The sequence below is a fragment of the Passer montanus genome, unplaced genomic scaffold (genome assembly GCF_014805655.1).
Source record: "Passer montanus isolate IOZ18808 unplaced genomic scaffold, ASM1480565v1 scaffold29, whole genome shotgun sequence".
Taxonomy (NCBI): domain Eukaryota; kingdom Metazoa; phylum Chordata; class Aves; order Passeriformes; family Passeridae; genus Passer; species Passer montanus.
The window spans coordinates 1,308,853-1,330,565 of record NW_024367596.1 but is presented as its reverse complement, the minus strand read 5'-3'; the positions used below and the strand labels follow the sequence as shown (position 1 = coordinate 1,330,565).

Sequence of the window (21,713 nt, the reverse complement as noted above, 5' to 3'; positions counted from 1 at the left end):
TGAACAGCCCAGGTCTTTGTGCACCTCGTGCATCAGGTGGGCCCTGGCATCCCAAAACACAATTTCCTACTCCGACAGCAGTTCAGGTATTTAACCAAAAACCTCAAATCCCTGGATCCCTTCTTGCTGGCCACACAACTGTTCAGCACCACTGCTGAGAAGGATGTTCCACTGGCAGTTTAGGATATCTGTGCCCAGCACCACCAGGCCCACAAGAACTCCATGAAAGAGCAAACGCCAAGCAGGCTCCAGAGGAGGAGGAGGAGGAGGAGGAGGAGGAGGGAAGCAACAGCAGCTGCACACATGTCACTCCCAGCCCTAAACACGGAGTTCCACAACTGATCCTGCTGCTCCAAACACTTTTCCCACTCCTCCCATGGAGTTATGGATGTGCCTTCTTGATGTAAGGGAGGGAAGACTCAAAATTCTGATTTTCCTCAGCAGTCTCCCACTGGGAGCAGCCCAGGCAGTTGCTCTGGAGGCATCTTCCCCTTTGCCCTCGCCCCAGGTGTTAATTACTCCATGGGAGAGCTCGCACAGACACCTTCTCATCAATCAATAAGCCCCAGCCAAGGAGTGAAAGGAGGATCCTGAAATAAAGGTGACTGCCTTGGCCCCAGAAAACATCTCTCCAACTGGTGGACGAGGCCAGCACTCGGAGAAAAAAGGACAGAGGGGATTTCAGCTGAAAACCACAATTAGAGCCTCAAACAAGCCGGGAGCAATGTGTGAGAACAAGCAGCTACCCGAGGTCAGTATTGATTTAGGGGACCATTAAGTGAAAAAATTCAGCAAGAGCCTCAGGAAACTTCAAAATGGTGAAATGACTGGTGGAGGAAGCATCACCAAGAGTGATGTCGAGCAAAATAAACCCTTGTACTTTCCTTAGGGTCTTAAGCATAACACAGAAGGAAGAGAATTCAAAGAGAGTAAAAGGAAAAATAAAAGTATTTCTAGTGGGCTCCTTCACCAGCTGCCACAACTGTAAAAGCAGGAGAGGAATTCCCTAAAATTCCTTAGCAAGCACACTGTAAAATGACCCGAGGTCATCCCCAGCAATGAATTTTACACGTGTCCAAAAGTGTCTGGTGAGACACTGGAATCCCAGCTCAGAAGAGGTTGGGATTCCATAGGACACCATCACCCAGGAACACCCCTGTGATTAATAACTGCTTTTAATATTTCAAGCAAAAATTGGATTAGATCTTTCAATTTTTAATGGCAGCTGATTTATGAAGACGCAGCACAACCCTTAACTTGTATTTCTTTGCAGTTCATCCACTGCATTCCATCACTACTCTCCTTTAATAAATAGTTATTTTAATAAAACTACACTAAAAAAGACTCACAACTTTAAATTTGGTAGGTTTTGTGTAAAAATCCCCACAAAAGCTGCTTGTCACTCACAGCTCCAGGAAACAAGTGCCGAGTGTGATGGGCAGGAGAGCCATGGTTGGCTTCCCAAATATTCCACTTGAAGAGAGATTCACCTTCTCAATTAATTAATATATTAAAACACTCTAATTCAGCTTTAGAATGTTTTTTTTTTAATTATTCCTGCTATTTGGGATGAATGGTAAATGTTCTTGACAGAGGAAACAATATTAAAACGAAAACTTGAGAACACTGAGGAAAAAAATTTGAGAAACATGAAGTTTGTGGAGCAGAGCACGTGGCTCTTGGCAGCCCTGGATAAAAGGAAAACTTTTATCCCAGGATTCCAGCAGGTGATGAGGCTGCAGCATTTTGAGTTGCAATGCTGCCTTTCTGAATTTTTACCATTATGGAATTTCCTAAGGAAAATGGCTGAGATGTGCTAAAACTGGACAGGTTCCACTCCTCCTGCTCATCCCTGACACTGCTGGGGAAAAATTTACCTGCAGGACTTTTCTGTCTCAAAACATCTGGATAAAAGCCCAACAAACTTCTGGTGATGGTGATCAATTTGGGGGTTTTTACACAATTATCTTCTCTTTGTATTTGAAAAAGACAAATCCAGCCCTCCCCATTCCCAGGAAAACCTGAAACCATAATTCCACGTTTGGCTTGCAGAGAAATCCCCAGGCTGGGGCTGTGGGCAGCAGAAAGAGACCTCAAGTGTCAGTGAGGGGAAGAAATCAAACAGAGGGGATACACCTAAAATTATATTTGAATTTATCCTGTAAGTCACGGGCCTGCCTCCACCTGCAATGTTATCCATCCCACTTCCAGCAAATCCCAACAGGAGAGAGCAACAAAGGAGCCTAAGCCCAGCCAGCTTTTAAACAGATTTTGATCAAATTATGGAAAAGATTGTGGGACAGGTTTGCCATAGGAATGCTGGAATCCTTTCCTGCCATTTATTCCTCTTTGGGTGATTAAAAAAAATAATTATCAAAGAAACTGAAAATACTTATATAAGAAGACACTTCATAAGAGAATAAAATACTAAAATAAAAATAAAACCAAAGGAGACTGAGAATTTGCAGTTGTCATCTTTTCCTTATATAAGTCTTTGAGGGTGGCAAATTCCAGATTGACAGAGGAACGGTTTTCACATTAAAAACATAAAAATAAAATCCCACAGAAGAATCCCTAATCTGAATTAATAGCACAGAAATATAATAAGCACATCTGGCACTATTTGAATTAAACCCCTGCATTTTCAGACATAAATCTGTTGAAAAGATTGGATGGTAAATTTATATTTCTGTCCGAGTTTTTCCTCTGATACAATTAATCAACAACACTACTCAGGACTAGGCTATGGGAGGAGTGTCCTGACTGGATACAGATTCACCTGCTCCCAAAAAATCATCTTAAGTTTATCAAAATGAACTATAAATGGAGAAAAATCATGTAAAACATGGAATAATGGCAAATTTTGTCCATGGAATTCACAGATGCTCTTGGTATTTCAACAGAAATAAAGAATCCAGCACCAGGGATGGACTAATTAGGAAAGGGAAATCATTAACCAAAACAACGGGCAGAAAACCTGAAATTTTAATTTATGTAAAGGCCACTGAAAATATGACCAAGGATGAAGGGGAAGAGTCCATCTTAATTAGACACCAACACCACAGTGAAGGGAAAGCCTGGGGATGGAATGTGGCTCCTTCAGCCAGAGGCAGGAAAAAACACTGGGACATTGACAGAAAGGACAGAAAACTTGCCCGAGTTCTCCTCCTCCAGGATTGCCAAAACTGGGACGGAGAGAGCCAACAGTGACAAGGCCCAGGCCTGAAATTCAGAGCCCAGTGAGGAACCAAATGAGGCAGAGCTGTAAAATCCCAGCTCTGAGTGGAATGCCCAAATTTCCTGCTAAAACACCACAGGGTATTCGGGCTCTGAGCTTTCCATCCCAGGGAATTTTCCTGCTAAAACACCACAGGGTATTCTGAGTTTTCCATCCCAGGGAATTTTCCTGCTAAAACACCACAGGGTATTCTGAGTTTTCCATCCCAGGGAATTTTCCTGCTAAAACACCACAGGGTATTCTGAGTTTTCCATCCCAGGGAATTTTCCTGCTAAAACACCACAGGATATTCTGAGCTTTCCATCCAAGGGAATTTTCCTGCTAAAACACCACAGGATATTCTGAGTTTTCCATCCCAGAGAATTTTCCTGCTAAAACACCACAGGATATTCTGAGCTTTCCATCCAAGGGAATTTTCACTCACATTTGGGATCAGAGGGCCAACACCTGAAAGTGACCCCAAACAGCAGCAGCACTTCAGCCTGAGAGCTGAGGATTCCCCAAATCCTCTCCTCCCATCCAGGACACACATGGCCACTAAAACATTTGGATTTGTTCACTTTAATTGTGGATTTTTCATTTCACTCCAGCAGGAGTCACTTGGCAAGGTGAGGTGGGTTTAACCCAGGATCTCCAGAGAACCCTGCAACACCAGGTGGGTGGAAAAATCCCATCTTGCTTCCCCTAAAACCAACCCAAAAATGGGAATAAACAACAATGGATTGCTGGAAGCAAATCAAAGGCAGGAGGGAATGGCCGTGGCAAATAGCCCAGGCACAAGGACGGGATTTTTGGGGTTTAAAGCAGTTTTTGCAGCAAGAGCTCCCTTAAAAGGACCAGAAAACAACAATATACTCATTTTAGTGAATATTCCTGAGAAAAAGCAAGGAAAAAGGCCTTCCTACTGGGAGTGGATACAGCAAAATGGATTAAACACTCAGCAGAAAGAGGGAGAGTTGTAAATAAGATTTTAAAAAATTAATCGGTAAATGCAGGTCTGCTTAAAAGGAAAAGTTCCTGAAAGTGTTAAACTTACACAGCCACAAAACTCTGTGTGGGTTCTTCAATAAGAGAGGAAATATGGATACTATTGCACTAAAGGCTAAAAAATTATCTCCCTCTATTTATTTCCTTGCAGTCTGGAATATCATCCCTTTGATTTACATTTGCATGGAAATACAGCACAATCACCAAAAAATTCAACATTCTGATAAAGAGCTGACAGAACAGAGATTTTTGCATCAACATCGTCCAGTCATTATTCCATAAATTATTTCCTACTTGAACCTTTAAAAATTAAAGGTAGAATGATCCCCACAGCTTACAAAAAATATAAAATCATTAATATTTAACTAATAAATATAGATTTTTATATTTTATCACTGTTCCAAATTTTTGCTGCATTATGTTATAACAAAGACATGGGAGAACATTAAAAATTTTCATTTCAGAACCTGCATTTATCTGCTGCTATTTTTATTAACACATCATAAACTGCTTAGGAAACAGCTCCAGCCAAGGCTGGACTGGCTGGAAAAGCAGGAGCACAACCAACAGGTAAAAGGGATTAATTAACAAAAGGAGCAGTTAATACTCGAATTACTGCTTTACTTATTCCACTAAGAGAGGCATTTTCTCTAAATAAATTAGAATTTCTCAGAAAAAGGGAATCCCATCCCCTTTGGAACCTTTGCATTGAAATGCAGCAATTGAAAAATAATAGGAAAAAGCATTTTGAAAATGAAAAGCATTTCAAATTTCACAAGGATCCAGTGGATTCTAAATCAGCACTCAGTTTCAAAATCATCTGATAATCTACCCTAAATTATGCCTAATTACACAGGAATGAACCTGAACGTAATCAAGATTATATACTTTGAAAAAAGTGCATTTTCTCTTTGCTCTCAGGTTCAGTGATCAACTCACCCCCACTGCACCGTTTTTGGGCTGGCACAGATCTGCAGGTTTAACTTTTCCAAAAATGACTTGTGTTTCACACCTTTGGCTCCTTCTTCTGACAAATAAGTACAATATAAAATGTGCAGGGCAAAACATAATTACTCTGAGGAGCACCTGCATAAAACCAAGGTGCAGAGATTTGTACTTTAGGTGCAGACCACAGATAGTTGGGCAAATTTATGCTTCATCTCAGTATTGTGCCAAGATCCCTCTTCAGTACCTGCAATAAAATACATTCAGAGCAAAGATCTCCACGCAAAATCCCCAAAAGAAGAGGAGCAAGAACCCCCCAAAAAGATGAATTTGCTGGTGGCCTCAATAATCAGATTAAAAATCAATTACGCTTCTGCCAAAGTGTTTGTTTGCTGGAGAAAACCCTTAGGAAATGCACTTAAACTTGGGGATAGCAAAGCAGCCACTGCCCTCCATAAAGTTCCTTTATATATTTTTCCACAATATGCACAAAACCAGAATATGAAATCAGAAACACTTTACACATTCTCATACTTCAGAGAGCACTAACAGCATTTTACTCGTCGAAAGCACTTTATCTTCATGTCTCTATAAGGCAGAGTTGGTGCATAATAATGTAATTTATATTGCCTAAATGTTATTTTGGGAGCATTGCATCATTTCTCAAACTTCATGACCTTTACAATTTTCTAAACTTTTATTTCCCTCATTATTCTGAACAGATTTCATTACATATTTTGAATGTAAACAACCCTGAATAATGATGGGCCCCATTACGTATGTACAGCTCTGACAATCGCGCGCGGGGCCGAGATGGAAACCCAGAGCATTAATTTACCTCTCATCCGCCGTAACTGCACTCCCATAAAAAGTTTTATACTCAACTCACATAAATCACGGGGAAGAAAAATGAGAAAATCTGGTGGCTAACTCATCTTCCACCATTCTGCGAAAATGAAATTCACTGAAATACCTATCAAAACTGCAATCATCAAGAGATAATGTCTTCTTAGGTCTATCTGCACTTTCCGATTTAATTTCCTCCATGCCCTTGACATCCACAGATACCATTAAGATTAAGAGCAGCGAGTAACTGAGCAGTTCTCAGATTTTGATATATGGGGCCCAGGCACTAAATGTAATATCATCATTTGAAAATTAATGCAATATTTCTTTTGTTAGTTTTTCCACTCGGAAAGCGGGATGAATACTCGGGGTTCTCGCCAGTAATTTCCCCATCAGAATGCCGTGCAATTATGAGGAGATGTGCACCTGGGCAGAGGTCACCCAAATTACTCCATCATTTAATGAGCACCGAGATCAAACCCCAGCACACTGTTGCTGCCGAGAGACGCCTCGCAGCCTGCTACATCAAATCTGATGGAATCATTAGAGTAATAAGCAGGAAAATCTGTTTGCAGATTAACCTCTGGTTTCATGCTGCTTTCATCTAATGGGGCGCTGTGGAAATCTTGTCAGCTTTTCATCAGCCACGATCAAATTACGGGAATTGCGAACAAACCGCCGGCGCGATTGGAAACAACACCCGCACGTGCCGGGGGTTTTATGCAGATGCCAGGGAAAATCACACTCTTTATATTTTACAGCCTTATTTACTTCAGCTGATCACTGCTCTCCTCCGCCGGCAGAGCGGGAATCGGGGACGCTCCCGCCGGCCTTCCCGAATTTACGGCGGAGAACGGCAGTCAGACGAATTTATGGGGTAAATATGAGCGGGGTGACAAAGGGAAAGCAAAATAAAGGCACAAAGGTCACGGGGATGGAAGGTCACGGGGTCCCCACCGCAGCCAGGGGTGGGGGAGGCACCTCAGCCTCGGCGGTAAACGAGAGTGATCAAAGTTTACTTTTTAATAAAGACACGGAGACATTAAAGTGCTGGTTTATGTGGAGCGCCTCTGGTTTCAGAGCCTGCTGGTAATGGGAAGTGACAGGGTAAAACTCGCTTCTCTTACAAAGTTTCCACAAAATTTGTGGCTGTTGGAACAACAAACCGCTGCAAGCCTTTGAATATTCAGCCACGAAAACGCCCTGCCTCTGATGGTTTGATGGCACTGCTGTTTGATTCACATCTGCAACTAACAGCACAAAACCTAGGAACAGATCAAGTGGTGAGTGCACACGAACTGAACACACTCTGCAGTGAGCTCTCCCAAATCCTGGCACCCACGGAGCCCCTCCGAGGAGCAGCCTGGGCTTCACCCCCGCAGGCACACAGAGCCAGGCAAGCTGCTCTTCCCATGGATATTCATGAGCCATTGATCTTCTGCAGTGTGATTACCTGGTATGAACCTGATCCAGAGCTCCTGAAGGAGCTGGAAGGATTTCCAAGGGCCAGGCTGCTGCTGAGCCAGGGGAATGGTTGGGATGCCCACCCTGGCACAGCCAAAGGCTCCATCAGCCCCACACCTGATGGGCTGGGGACACCGGGGTCCCCTCAGTGGGGGACACAGCCACAGCCAGCACTGCTCCTCAAAAAGCACCTCCCAAGCTGGTGCATCCAGCTGGACACTCAGGGGCTCTCCAGCCTATCCAAAGGGAAATTTGGGATGTCCCTGGACACAAATGTCACTTTGGCCACAGGAGGAAAACCTCTCCACTCCCACCTTCACTCCCTTCCTCCCAGAATGGAACAACAGACACAACTCAAGAGAAACAGAAAAGACAATTCAAGCCTGCAGAGCATAATTGACCAGCATGGAATTTTGCCAGGACAGCAAGATAAACATAATTACTCATATTAAGAGCGTTAATTAATTGTTTGTGAACACAAATAATTGGCTGCTTGGTTTACAGCTCGTTAGGAAGCCAAGGACTCTGCCAGACATCCCTGTATGGTGGCCACCCCAGGGCCAGGGAGCTGGGACAGCACAGGTGAGAAACTCAGAGAGCCACGAGCAGTGAGGGGCCAGCACTGCAACCAAAGTGCCTGGAAAACCCAGGGCCAGCCAGGAAACAAATACTGACACTTCATTAAAATAAATGCTTGATCAAATATTAACACGGAATAAAGGAGAAGGGCTCTTGGTTGGGGTTTGGGGGTTTTTTGGTTGATCAGATCAAAGAAAGATGTGGACCTTAAAGCCCATCCCATCCCACACCTCCCACTGTCCCAGGTGCTCCAGCCCCAGTGCCCAGCCTGGCCTTGGGCACTGCCAGGGATCCAGGGCAGCCCCAGCTGCTCTGGGCACCTGTGCCAGGGCCTGCTCACCCTCCCAGCCAGGAATTCCTTCCCAATATCCAATCCACATCCCTCTTCTTTTAATTTAAAACTATTCCTTCATGTCCTATGTCAACAATTTAGATTATTTTATTTCAGTTTGTCACATTATTTTGTAATTTCAAACAGCATCTAACCCTACTCCTTCCAGTCTGAAGCCATTCCCTGTGCCCTGCCAGTCCAGACTCTTGTAAAGCCCAAATTGTAAAACACCTTTTTTTTTTTTTCACAGAAGGGATCCAATAACAGATTATCAAATCAAGATAAAGACTCTTAAGGTGGGAAAATCCAAGCATTTGGAGCTGCAGGAATTGAAGCAGTAGAGCGGGAATCACATGGCTTAAATCTTTAGAGGAATAACCCTATAATTTACTGGAGTCCAAAAAGTATTTATAAACAAAATATTGAGGTATGGAACAGTTTCCAGCACAAATATTCCTACCTGTGGGTGCCTTGGGAAACAGTTTGTTTCCTTGAGCACCCATTCCCAGGACAGATTTTCTAAGATCAAAGGGAAAACAGAAAAAAAAAAAATCTCAATTCCAGAGGTTTTTGACAAATCTTTCAGGGAAATGTTCCCTGCCCATGGTAGGGGGTGGAATGAGATCTTTAAGATCCCTTCCAAAAGGGAAAGGATCCAATCCCTTCCTGCCCAGTTCTGGGATTTTAAATACAAAGCAGCCAATTAATTTAACAAAGATAATTTTATTCCAAATTATTGTGAGTTAACCCGTAAAGCACTTCAGGCACCATCATTCCACAGGGAATATTTCCAGTACCTTTTGCCCCAGCCCAGAGAAACCCTGAGCACCACTGAACTCTTCCTGCTTCCCACCTCCCCAGGCTACTCCAAGCCCACAGAGCCTCTTTCTTCCCACTTTTTGGGAATATTTGTTGTTATAAATCAGCCCTGCAGCTCCTGCTGTGGCAGAAACCCCAATCAGAACAAGCCCCAGCCATGGTCACTCTGTGAGGAGGGGAGCAGCTTTATAATGCACGAGAAAAATCAGGAATGTGCTGGATTACAGCTCCCTGCCAGCATCAGGGCAACAGCATCTTCCTAAAATTTATTTAAGGGATCCAACCCGCAGGTGAGACACCCCTGGAAGCAGTAACCAAGGTGGATTTCCCAACTGCTCCGAGAACTCTGCTCTTCATTCCATTTGATGATTCCCAACACATTTCACAGGGCACCTTTAGAAAGGAGGAGTTCCTGAGAACTGTGCCAGGATTTCCATCCTAGTAGGATCTCTTTCCTTTCCACCCTACCAGGACCTCCACCCCATTATGACTTCCATCCTTCCCACCCCACCATGACCTCCATCCTTTCCACCGCACCATGACTTCCATCCTTTCCACCCCACCAGGATCTCCAAGGAGATACTGGTGCCCAAGCTCCTCCAAATCCTTCCCCAGTGATTCCCAAAAGAGGAAGGAGCAAGAGGAAAGCAATTCTGTCCAAGGAGACACACGATGTTTTTCACAGCACTATGGAACAGCAGGGATTATTTAGATATTCCATGAAAAAATTAAACCCTTCTCAGGATGGATGTGCCATTAATAGTGAATATTTTCATTTAATGGGATTTAATAATCACTTTACATCAACTATTTAATGTTCCACTGACTGCTGGTAGCAACATGTGAGGCTCAACCAGCTTCTGACTTGTGACAAGATTTTATTTTTCCCAGTTTTGATCAACTGATGAGTTTTTAATGCTAAGCCTGGCTTGCCATCACTTGTGGGTTTAATATGTTTACTTAAACCAGAAATATTTTGCACCTCAATTATTATTTCCTACTGCAGCCCTGAATGGAATTTAAGTCGATCCATTATTCATAAAGCAAAGACAAGAGAAAACACAAAGCTGTGCACTTCTTTCAAAGCCTCCAAATGACTCAAACACACCATATTTATGCATGCAATATTTGATTGTGTCCCTGGCTCTTTTTTTTTTTTTTTACTTTTTTTTTAATCACAAGTTTGTTGTTTTCAGATCAGGATATGCCAAAAATCCAACACCAAACAATTTTTGTTTATAATTAAGGCAATCATCAATCCAAGGATTGTAGTCCAGTTTATTTCATCTCGACATCAAAAAAAAGTAATTTAAAAAAATTAAAATTCCCTTGAAATGGGGAGATAAATGAAAATGTGAGTGCCTTCACATAATAACAGTAGCCTGACCCTCTGGGAAATGGTTGACTTTCTCAATTCAAGGTATTCAAAGCTCATTCAAAAGTGTTCATTTGGAATGCAGATATCAAAGATGATGCAAATGTTCAAGAGAAAATTAAAACTTACCAGATGTTCTAATCCAGCTTTGATGTTTGCAGAGTCCCTGTAAGAGAAGAACAAAAGTTTTAAATAGTTGCTAAACCCTTGTCTGCAACGATTTCTGTTTAACTCTGAAATGGCAAAGCTGGGTAATTTCTCCAGTGTGTCAAATTTTTAATTTTAATACATATATTTACCTGTAACACCTAAAAAAATTGATTAAAACAATTGATTATCCTAATGCTCAATGACAGAATTCAACCCTCAGACACTACCTGCCCTGAAATTGCTACAAACTGTAGCAATGCCACAGGACACACATTTAAATCTACATTTTAAATCTAATTATCCCACTATTTACACTGGAAAGGATCAGCCAGGCCAGGGCACGGGGCTGTTGATCAAATCCACGTTTGGTGCCTCCTGGTTCTGCCCTGCCACCACTCCCACAACGAAATTCCCTGCCCCTTTCCAGGGGGATGGAGAGAAGGAATTGTCATTAATTCCATGGCTCATGGCAGCCATGCTGGAGCTGGGCATCCAGTTCCTGAAAGCTGCAAAAAGAACAAATGTACAGACAGAAAATGGGAAGAATTTTACATAAAGGCAGCTGAAAAAAAATAGACCAAAGTATCCAAGTAAAAAACCCAAAAATTCGGAGGGAAAATTTATCCTTAACATATCCTGCTATGGAAAAAAAAAGATGAAATCCAATGGAAAAAATTAAAAATTCCCCAAATCCCAACTCACTGGACAAGGAGATGATTCCTGCTCCCACCAGCTCCAGGTTCTACCTAATTCCAATTCTACTTACAGGAAGGTGGGTCATTCCCACAGCAAACAAGGAGAAACCAGCCGTGAGGACTGCAGGGAACCAGTTAACACTACAGTAATGCTAATTACTAGTACTAAAATTGCTAATTATTTATCATTTCCTAAAGCTTTTCCAAAAATCTGCTATGCAGTTTTTTTCCTATTTAAATGTCATTAATGAAGTGAGAGGAAAAAAACTGTAGCAGTTTTGACTTTGAAAGAAGAATTTCTTTTTCTCAGCCCCATTAATGAAGTGAGAGGAAAAAAAACATACTTTAGCTGTTTTGACTTTGAAAGAAGAATTTCTTTTTCTCAGCCCTATAGGATTTATCCCAATTTTGGAGACAGGAGGAGGATCCAGGAGAGCTCAGAGCCCTGCCAGGGCCTGGAGGGGCTCCAGGAGAGCTGCAGAGGGACTGGGGACAGGGATGGAGGGACAGGACCCAGGGAATGGCTCCACTGCCAGAGGGCAGGGATGGATGGGAGATTGGGAATTGGGAATTCCTGCCTGGGCTGGGATTGCCAGAGCAGCTGGGGCTGCCCCTGGATCCCTGGCAGTGCCCAAGGCCAGGCTGGACACTGGGGCTGGAGCACCTGGGGCAGTGGGAGGTGTCCCTGCCAGGGCAGGGGTGGATGGATGGGACTGATCTCCCTTCCCCAAAGCATTCCATGTTCCCTGATCCCTTGGGAGGTCCCACCTGGCCCGTGAAGGTGGAGCTGCTTTGGGATGCAGGGCTGGAGGAGCTCCCAGGCCAGCCCCATCCCTGCCATCAATATCCGTGCACCTCCCTCAGCCTGTGCTGAAAGCAGCCCTAATTCAATTCCAGGCCTCAAAACTGATAAAAAAGGTCCTGAAGTGGAAAATGTGAGGAGATTATTGGCAAATGAATAAAGATTTGTATCGAACCAACACACGGGAGCAGAGCAGGGCTTGGTGGGGCTGTTTTTTAATCATGCCCTGTCTCAAACCTTCTGGGAACAGCGAGTTTCCCTTCCCCTCCTGCAGCACATCGATTCCTGAATTAGGCTGCAATATTAAATAATTAATATACTTGCCATGATTGATGTTTTGCATTAGTTGAATATTAGGTTATCAATCAAAATCCACTTGGTTTAATGTAATAATATTGAAAAAGTGTCACGGGCTGTTCAGCCAATTTGTAGTTGAGGCAGCCCAGACAGGAATATTGGTGTAACACAAGGCCCTAACGCAGGAAATGCACTGCTGGAACATCCATAAGGAAAACATTATCAAACTAACCAGGACAAGGCTGAGCTTGTCCTAAATAAACCTTGGGGCACCTGTCACTTCCAATGAAAACCTCTTCCCAGCCTGAGGCTGCTGGGCATCAATCAGCTGGGCTGTGGCAGGGTTTTATCTTTTAGTTAGCCAATAGATTATGTTAGAGATCTTATACAATTATATTCTGCATCCTATTCTATATTACATTATATATACTATAAATTATATCACATAATTACCCTTATATCATTATATATAATAATTATATATTTTAAATACATACTATAAAATACATTACAAAATTTGTTGTATTTGTATGATTACGTGAAATAATCACCTATTTAAATTATATTATTTGTATCATAAATTATACAAATAAGGCTCCCGTTAATACTAGATTTCATGTGTTGTTTTAGGCAAAATCAGACCCATGGCCACAGCTCAGTCTCCCACACAGCCTTGAGTAACTGCAGAATTTTAAACCATTAAACACCACAAATAAAAGCCAGGAGCAGCTTTATGCACACCCAACATTCCAATGCTCACAACACAAAATAAACCACCCAGCTGCATTAATTTGGTATCATTACCAGGTAATTATGTTTTCCTCCTTTTTTTACCCCAGACTTGCCAATATATTGGCTTTTCATGCCATCTCCAGTGCAGCACCTTCATTTCTTTGGTCCATTAGGCAGGTTTGATTTTACTCCTGAGTTTTCCTTTTTCCTACCAGAGAAGCTCTGGAATTTTTCCCTACTGTAGCCAAGGATTTGCAGTAAAACACCACTTGACATGCACATATTTAAAGCCATCCATTAAACCCAGGAAATATCACACTCAGGCTCATCCAAACGTTTCAGCAATGCCAGGGGAAAAAATTCCAGCTCCATCTGAATCCTGGTCACCAGGGACCTCTAGCAAGAAGCTGGGAACTCAATTAAGGAAGTTCCATCCCTGTCCATGGCAGGGGATGGAACTGGAGGAGTTTTAAAGTCCCTTCCAACCCCAACCATTCTGGGTTTGGGATTATTTAAACCCACAGTAACTAACTGAGGTGGTATGAACTTCCTTTGCCAGTAAATTAAAAGCATTTCCTAGAAATTGCTGAAATCATGATTGTGACCTGGAACATATTCATGTTCCTAAAAATACTCCCTGTACCAAATTAATTATTAATCAGGGGAGCTGAAAAATGTGCATTATCCTCAAAACGTGCCATTTAGGTATTATAAAACAGCTTAAGATTTCACATACAATGTACTTTCCAGTGAATTTACAGCAGTTCCACCCAAGAACTGGAGAAATAACACACAGTTAATTAATAGCTAATAATTGTCTTTGCCCTAGATTTTGGGTGAGAAGCCATAGGCTGCAGAATAACCCTATGGGTTATTTATACCTACATGGACATTACAGGAAAATTCAGGTCAAAGGGGCTTTTGGAGGGTGCAGAGTTCCTGAGGAGAGAATTAGATTTCCATGTGATCACACGACTTTATTCTACCTCAGGATATCCCAAGATGAGACATCGCTGAACTTGTCATTTTTTGCTGCTCTTTCCAATCTTTCCTGCACAACAAACTCATCAAGAGGAGCAAATGGTTTGGGAATCTCTCACTCTGATGGGAAAAGCATTCATTATATTTTTTTTTAATGTGTACAATGTTGTTTTGTTCTTACCAAGCACCAACTTCAAATGATCTGGAGCTGATCCTGAAGTGTGAAGACTCCAAATCTGGTGGTCCTGACCCCAGTGGATCACTCCAATCATCCAAATAATTCATCTCAGGAAAAATCAGTAGGAAGTTTGGCCAACTACTAATAAATTTAAATGCAAATACCCCGAGAAGATCCTATGAAGGTCACTTAGCAAAAGCAGGAGGAAAAGCCAAAGTCAGCCCCCACACCAACACTCTGGAATAACTTGGAACTGCCAAGGAACTCCATGGAATATAATGCAAACCAAATTGAATCATGCTAAAACCAGGCTTTAAACAGAACACCAGGTGAAACAATTTCCATAATATGTTATCCTAGAAAGGAGGAAAATCAGTACCCAAGAGAACTTATCAAATATTCAACAGGGGAAAATATATAATAACTCTGGCTCAGAGAGTAAAATGCAAGATTTTATGCAATATCAATACTGAAACTAAACAGAGAGGGAAAACTCCAAAATACAGTGTTGATAAAAGAACTATTTTCAAACAGACCCTACAAAAATATTGCACTTCTTTGCATGTATTTCTCAGGTAAACAAGAGACAAAACAACCACCTAAAATCTCCTGGTTTTGCTTTACAGAGGCTTCAGGTCAGATATGAAAATTCCATAAATCACAGGAGACAAAATAACCACCCAAAATCTCCTGCTTTTGCTTTACAGAGGCTTCAGGCTGGGTATGGCAATTCCAAAAATGACCAAAGCTGATTCCTCTGTCCTGGCTGCCTTGAAGCCACTCCTCAGCTCCACCTGGTGATTCCAAGGACATCACAAGGTGCAAGTCCTTGGAGTTTTCCTACTTGGAGCAGGGTTTGGTTGGTTCTTCCCTGGTTTTGGATGGTTTTGGTTTGGCTGGCTCTTCCCTGGTTTTGGATGGTTTTGGTTTGGCTGGCTCTTCCCTGGTTTTGGATGGTTTTGGTTTGGCTGGCTCTTCCCTGGTTTTGGATGGTTTTGGTTTGGCTGGCTCTTCCCTGGTTTTGGATGGTTTTGGTTTGGTTGGTTGTTCCCTGGTTTTGGTTTGGTTGGTTGTTCCCTGGTTTTGGATGGTTTTGGTTTGGTTGGTTGTTCCCTGGTTTTGGATGGTTTTGGTTTGGCTGGCTCTTCCCTGGTTCTGGCTGGATTTTTTCCTAGTTCTGGCTGGCTGGCGGGGATTTCTCCTCCTGTTCCCTTCACCAGGAATGCAGTCTTGTTCCTCCCTGTCTGCATTCCCAGCAAACACAGGCAATTAAACATCAGGCTCTGGAATGTCACTGTCTCTGTTAACCAGCCTTAAATAAATTAGACAACTTTGGCCTGCTTTACCTTCTCTGTAATATTATTTAGTAGATATTCAATTAAAACACATCCTGTAGGTGAAAGTGTAGGAAAACATTTCCATAATGGACATCAGTGGCAGTCGGAAGTGCTGCTAATTAGCCCCAAAGAACAAACCAGATTACAGAAGGAGCAGCGAGCCCGGCAGTGGAAATGCCCACAAGGCTGGGCTGAATATTAAACAAAGCCCAGCAAGTTCCAGTCCTGGGAAGCACAACTATGGGAAAAACTCTCTGGACTGGTAGAGAGTGTTACAGGTTAATGAGGAACATAGAGGGAGAGCACAATAATTATCATACCCAACACCTCCCCATCTGGGTTGGGATGGCTGCAGAATATCAACACAGTGCCCAGGCTGCCACTAATTACACGTGTGCTGCCATTAGCAGAAATACTGGAAACTGTGGGAGCTTCTCCTCTGCTCCTGGTGCTGAGGAATATTAAATGCAAGTGTAAGTCAGGGAGGAAATTTAAATGTTCTAAGCACTAAAACAATTTGAGTACAATCAATTTTCCATTTGCTGAAAGCTTCTAAATCCCCCTCATTCACCCAATTACTACTGTACTTAACCTAATGAAATTTTATTCTGCGGGAACAATACTATTCTTAAACAAATTCTTGAAAAAAATATAAGATTAAAAACTTCGAGACAAAGAATAAACTCCTAGAGAAAAGATGCAAATAAAATTACTATCATAATCTTTTGTTTTTTATTTGCAAGTAGAAGAGTGAAGAGAAACAAAAGCATGGAACATAGCATCTGTCATATCAGAATATAAAAAGATGATCCTGGCACCAAATGAAAAAGCTCTAATTCATTTGCAAATCAAGCCTGCCAGTTCTATTTCAAGCTGGCGGTAACTGTCAAGAGTTAACAAGATAATCACTTTCAATCCTGCCTTCAATGCTACATTACACTGTTATTCCATTCAATAAGGCCCTTCTTTGGGGCACTGGATGAATGGTTTTCATTTCGAACTCGCACAAAAAGTTGCAGAAAAAAAAAAAATCCATGGGGCTTAAGAAAGAAATCCCTTTATGGGCATTTATCTGCCGGCACTTGCTTTTAGGCAAAATGAGATATTTGGATACATTGGTGTCCATTCACTTCCTCTATTCCTTCAGGCCCTCAGTCTGGTGATAAAAAAAAAAAATCCCACAAGGAAACCTCAAGCCTGTTTAGTTTGGGGTTGGGTTTTTTAAACTCTCTATGCACATTAAACAAGTTCTGCAATAATCTTTGGGAAATGCTTCACACCACGCTGAAATGACATCGTGTTTGAACGGCTCCATCTTGGTCTAAATTCATTATAAACTGCTCAAAAACCAGTAAATGCTCATGAAAATTGTGCTTAGGGAAACATTTGCCAGTTGCTCATTAAATATTCAGGAAAAATAAAGTTACCAATTAAAGGCTCTCTGCCTAGGAAACAAGGCAACCTCCAATTTATCTGAATTAATTATTTGCTAAGTAATTCTTTGCTAAGACTCTGTGCCATGAATTCTTCCCAAGAGGAGAAAATCTTGTAGAAGTTTATTAAGTATTTTAAACTTATTTGCTGGCACACAACTTTCCACTAAGACCTGTGAATAAAACTCTTCAAGCTTTTGCTCACTGCTCAAAATTCACATTACAAGGCACAGCCTTGGTTCCCTTGCACAGATCTCATTCTATTACTGCATATTCATATTTAAAGGTTGGGATTTATGATCCTAGAGATTTTTTCCAAGATCAAGGATTCTACAGTGGCAATTTAAAGCTTCTATACTGACTTTAGAAACAAATTCCTCTTTTTTTCCCAATTTGTTCCTTCCTTCTTTGATCCCCACAGATCTCAGTTCAGAGAACAAAGCTAAATTTATATTGAATATCTGAACTGAGCTCAGCTTATCCAACCTATAACCAATACAGAGCTGTACATACTTTTAATTTATTTTATTAATTTAAAAATCCCTTTCCTCAAACCCAGGGACTCACCTCACCCATCACTTCTTATTCTATCTGCAGAACTCAGATTTTTGATTGTTTTTCTAACCCATCACTAGAAGTCAGACAACTTCTTCCCCACCCTTCTCATGCAAATGTTCCTTTCTATTCAGGCTTTCTTTTATGGAAAACCTAAGCACAAGTTACGGCTTCATTTTTGTTCTTTGCACTTCACAAGTTCTTCAAAGCTCCTAAACACAGAGATGTTCTCATAATCAATAAAATACTTTAATAAACCCAAACCTGAATGCCTCTATCTATGAAGTACAAGCACACAGCTGGTTTTGTCACCCTGCTGCCCCTCTGTCCCAAAGACAGAAACTAAAATAAAAATTAATTTAAAATTCACTCAGTTTTGCAGGACTTTGAAAGAGCACAAGATGTTGCACTTAGAACAGAAATGAAGAGGAAGTGACAGATTCAAACAGCAGGTCAGGACTTTCAGGAAGATTAATAAAGACCCAAAAAAGCCAGGAGAAGTTTGGGATGCGCTCTCTGGCCAGCAGCAGGGTGGCACCAGCACTGCTGAAAAACAAACAAACGATTAAAAACCAACAATGAAGCAACAAGGAACTCCTCTCCACAGCTCAGGGAGGGAGCAGGACCACCAGCAGCCCTTGGGTGCACAGGTCTGACAACCAAGGACTGAAAAACACTTCCAACATCTCTGAAGAGGAGTGCAGCCCTTTGGGAGCCATGCTCAAGGTCAGCTGAGCCCCACAAATTCCCACTTTTCTGGAATTCCAGCTCTTGGGACTGCATCTGGTCCCACTCCAGCAGCCTGACACCTCGTGGGTTTTCGGCATTCCTGTTGGGAGGGATAAAACCAGGCTGGAAATGCTGCTCTGTGATGACTTCTTCTGGTTTAATTCTTCTCCCTCCTTCCCCCCAGCCCAGGCTGATCTCAGAATATCTCAGAATGTCTCAGATAGGTCACACGGCCCAGCTTTTCCTTCCTGCACAAGACAAGAACTTCCCTATTCCTGAACAGAGCAAATCCACCTGATCTGAGAATGTTTCGTCTCCTCACCCAACTCAGCTTCTCTGGTCAGAAGAGATTTGAGTTTCAGGCTTTCCTACACAATTAATTTTATTTTTTTTAATCTCAACTCAACGTAGCTCTAAGGAAAACCTCTGGAAATCTCTTGGTCTCTCCAAGATGGTCATTCCAAGCAGCCCAGAATAACTTCCAGTAAGGAAGGAAGTTGCATCTCCCAACAACTTCCATGCTGGGCTGTGTTGCAAGACAAATTTATAACATTTTAAAAGGGAAAGCTAAAGTTGCTCAAGCTTGAGGGGGAATTCCTCAAGTTCCTTGGCCACAAATGAAGAGGAAGAAATAATATTTCATCAAAATGAAATAAAAACAGAAACTGATTGCAAGTCTCAAACACATCTGACCAAATCCAAGCCTAACAGACAGTGACAAAAATAACCTGGAAATTAATGCTTTGAAATTAATAAATGCATGAGGGGAAAAATTCAAATCAAATTAAAACCAGCTACTTGGAGCTCATAAAGCAGAGGAGATGGACAGGGATCACCAAAGGGATCCCCTTGGTTTTCACAGGATTCAGCCCAAAACAAGGCTGGGCACCTTTGGGGCAGGGCTGAAAACACAGACACAGGCTGGAGTCTGATGTGCAACACAGCGTGGTGAGAACAAGGAAAGATCTGCAAGTTCCCCTAAATCACAATTTGTATTCTTGGTAGAAAATTTGACAGCCTAAAAAACCCCAAAAGCACCAAGCAAAGCTGCCTTGAGTTGCACCAGAACCTCCTTCAGGCTTCCCATTTCACCAATTAATAAATCTAAACTTCTTACACACACATTGGCCTTATTCATTTCACTCTCTTGCTCTCAGTAATTTGCTTTTAACCTTTTCCTGCCATGAAAAACGAACACCAGCTGTTTGCTTTGGCATTTCTCATTGCAGCACTTCCCAGAGAAAGTGGCCAGTGCAAACAGAGCAGGAATGGCTTCGCAGGGTGGAACAAACACCCAAGAAAGTGCCAGCACAGCCAGACCAGGAATCCCAAAATCCCAGAATGGTTTGGGTTGGAAGGGACCTTAAAGCCATCCCCTTCCCGCTCCCCACCACAGGCAGGACACCTTCCCCCAGGATCTCCCAGAAGCATTTCATCTTCTGGCATTTCTTCAGTGAAATCAAAGTAATTAGTGTTGCACATTACTGATTTCCCACCAAATGAGACCAAAAAAAGACAAAAATATAAGACATGTCTCGTTCTGCAGCCAAGATTTCCTTCAAAGATTGGTTTTTTTTAGTATAGAGAGAAGATATTCCTGAAGGAATTGAGCACCACAAACATGGCAGGCCCCAAGGAAACTTGGATCTTAAGGAATTTGGAGGCTGATGGTTAACACCAGCCCCTCCTGTTGTACCTGCTGATCTTGGAAGTGAAGTGAAATATTCTAATTAAAATAAAAGGCCAAGTAAGTGGCCAGATCAGCATTTCCCAGAGGGCTCCCAGCCCATGCAAAAGACCTGGGAATCTGGATGATGCAGCTGACACTGAATCCCAAATCCAAAAGACCAGGGGAATACCCCACAAACATCTCGAGTTCCAAACCCACCCAGTGAACTGTACATGAATTTTTGTGTCACCTGTCCCCTCCAGCTGCTGCTCAGGAGGGACCTCCTGGAATCACTGAGGTTGGAAACGACCTCCAACACCACCAAGTCCAACCTTTGACCAAATCCTGCAATTAAATCAGGTTGTGAAATGCAAGATCCAATTTTCTGACCACTCCAGGCTGAACCAATCCTTCAGGGAGGAAATCCCAACCTGAACCTCCCCTGGCTCTCACTAAGGCTGGCAAATATCTCCAAAAACCACTGAGCCAACCATTCCTGAGCCACTGCTGACTGGTGCTGCAAGACAAGCCCAAAATGATGCTTTACATTAAAATGTTTATTCTTACCTCAAATTTCAAGGTGGTGACCTCAGCCAGCCCAGAGTCAGCTGAGCTCGTGGGTGAATTGAACTTTTATAACTTGTGAAAGCAGGAGCAGCCAAAAACCCCTTTGTCAACTGAAAATTCTGCTTCTCTGTGATGCTGCCAGGATTAAGGATTCTCCCTATTGCAACATCATCATACTTGTCTTATTTCCCTCTCTTTAAGAAATGCATCCAGACAGTCTCCCTGATGTCAATCAGAACAAACTGCATTTTTTGCTAACTGCTGGTGGAAGAAGAATGAGGTAGAGAACATTGCAATACTTGTGGCTGAAAGGGATTAAGAGAAAATAAAAATTTAATAAATCAATTGGGTAATTTAGAATGAACATGCAAAATGAGGGACTGGTCTCCACAAACTTGATACTGTTGAAAAAACCTTCATATATTGGCTTTTCCCCCATTTTCAGTTTGGGCTGAAAGTTGCAATTTCAGTAGACAAAATGATTGTGTTTTGCAAAGAAGTGTCACAAAGGGGTGTCCCCAGAAGGTGGAACTGGAACTGTTCCAAGCAGTCAAACACATCCACGGGCTCAGCACAAAGCTCAGGACTTGCACACAAAGGCAGCACAGGATAAGCCACTGCTTAACTTCCTGTCCAAGCAAGACCTTGCAAAGTTACATCAACATTTTTGATCATTTTCAGGCCTTTCAAACAGGTCAGGATGTTCTAGCAACATAAACACAAAAATAATATATTTAAATTTCTTCAAATATTACTTTAATTTAAATAGATAAAAATATATATATTTTAAAAATACCCTTCCTCTGGTCATCATGGCTTCAGTCAACCAGGTCAGCATTTGGGTGAATAATTTCTACAGTTAATTTTTTTACTGTAAGAGTAAATTTTACAATTTACTTTTCACAAAAAAAAAAATCACAAAAGTAAACTTTTGGTGAGTAAAATTTTACTCACCCAGTATACCAAAAGCAGAGAATGGAAGAAACTGGAAGAATCAACGGAAG

General features: G+C 42.0%; 1 protein-coding gene across 1 annotated transcript in view; it reads right to left on the bottom strand.

Annotated features, from left to right (window-relative positions):
• RSRC1 (arginine and serine rich coiled-coil 1) overlaps nt 1–21,713 on the bottom strand; it is a 96,906-nt gene that overhangs the window by 40,535 nt on the left and 34,658 nt on the right. Inside the window, exon 5 of the mRNA XM_039713618.1 lies at nt 10,714–10,750. Within this exon, the coding sequence (XP_039569552.1) occupies nt 10,714–10,750 (37 nt within the window). The remainder of the gene's footprint in view (nt 1–10,713; nt 10,751–21,713) is intronic.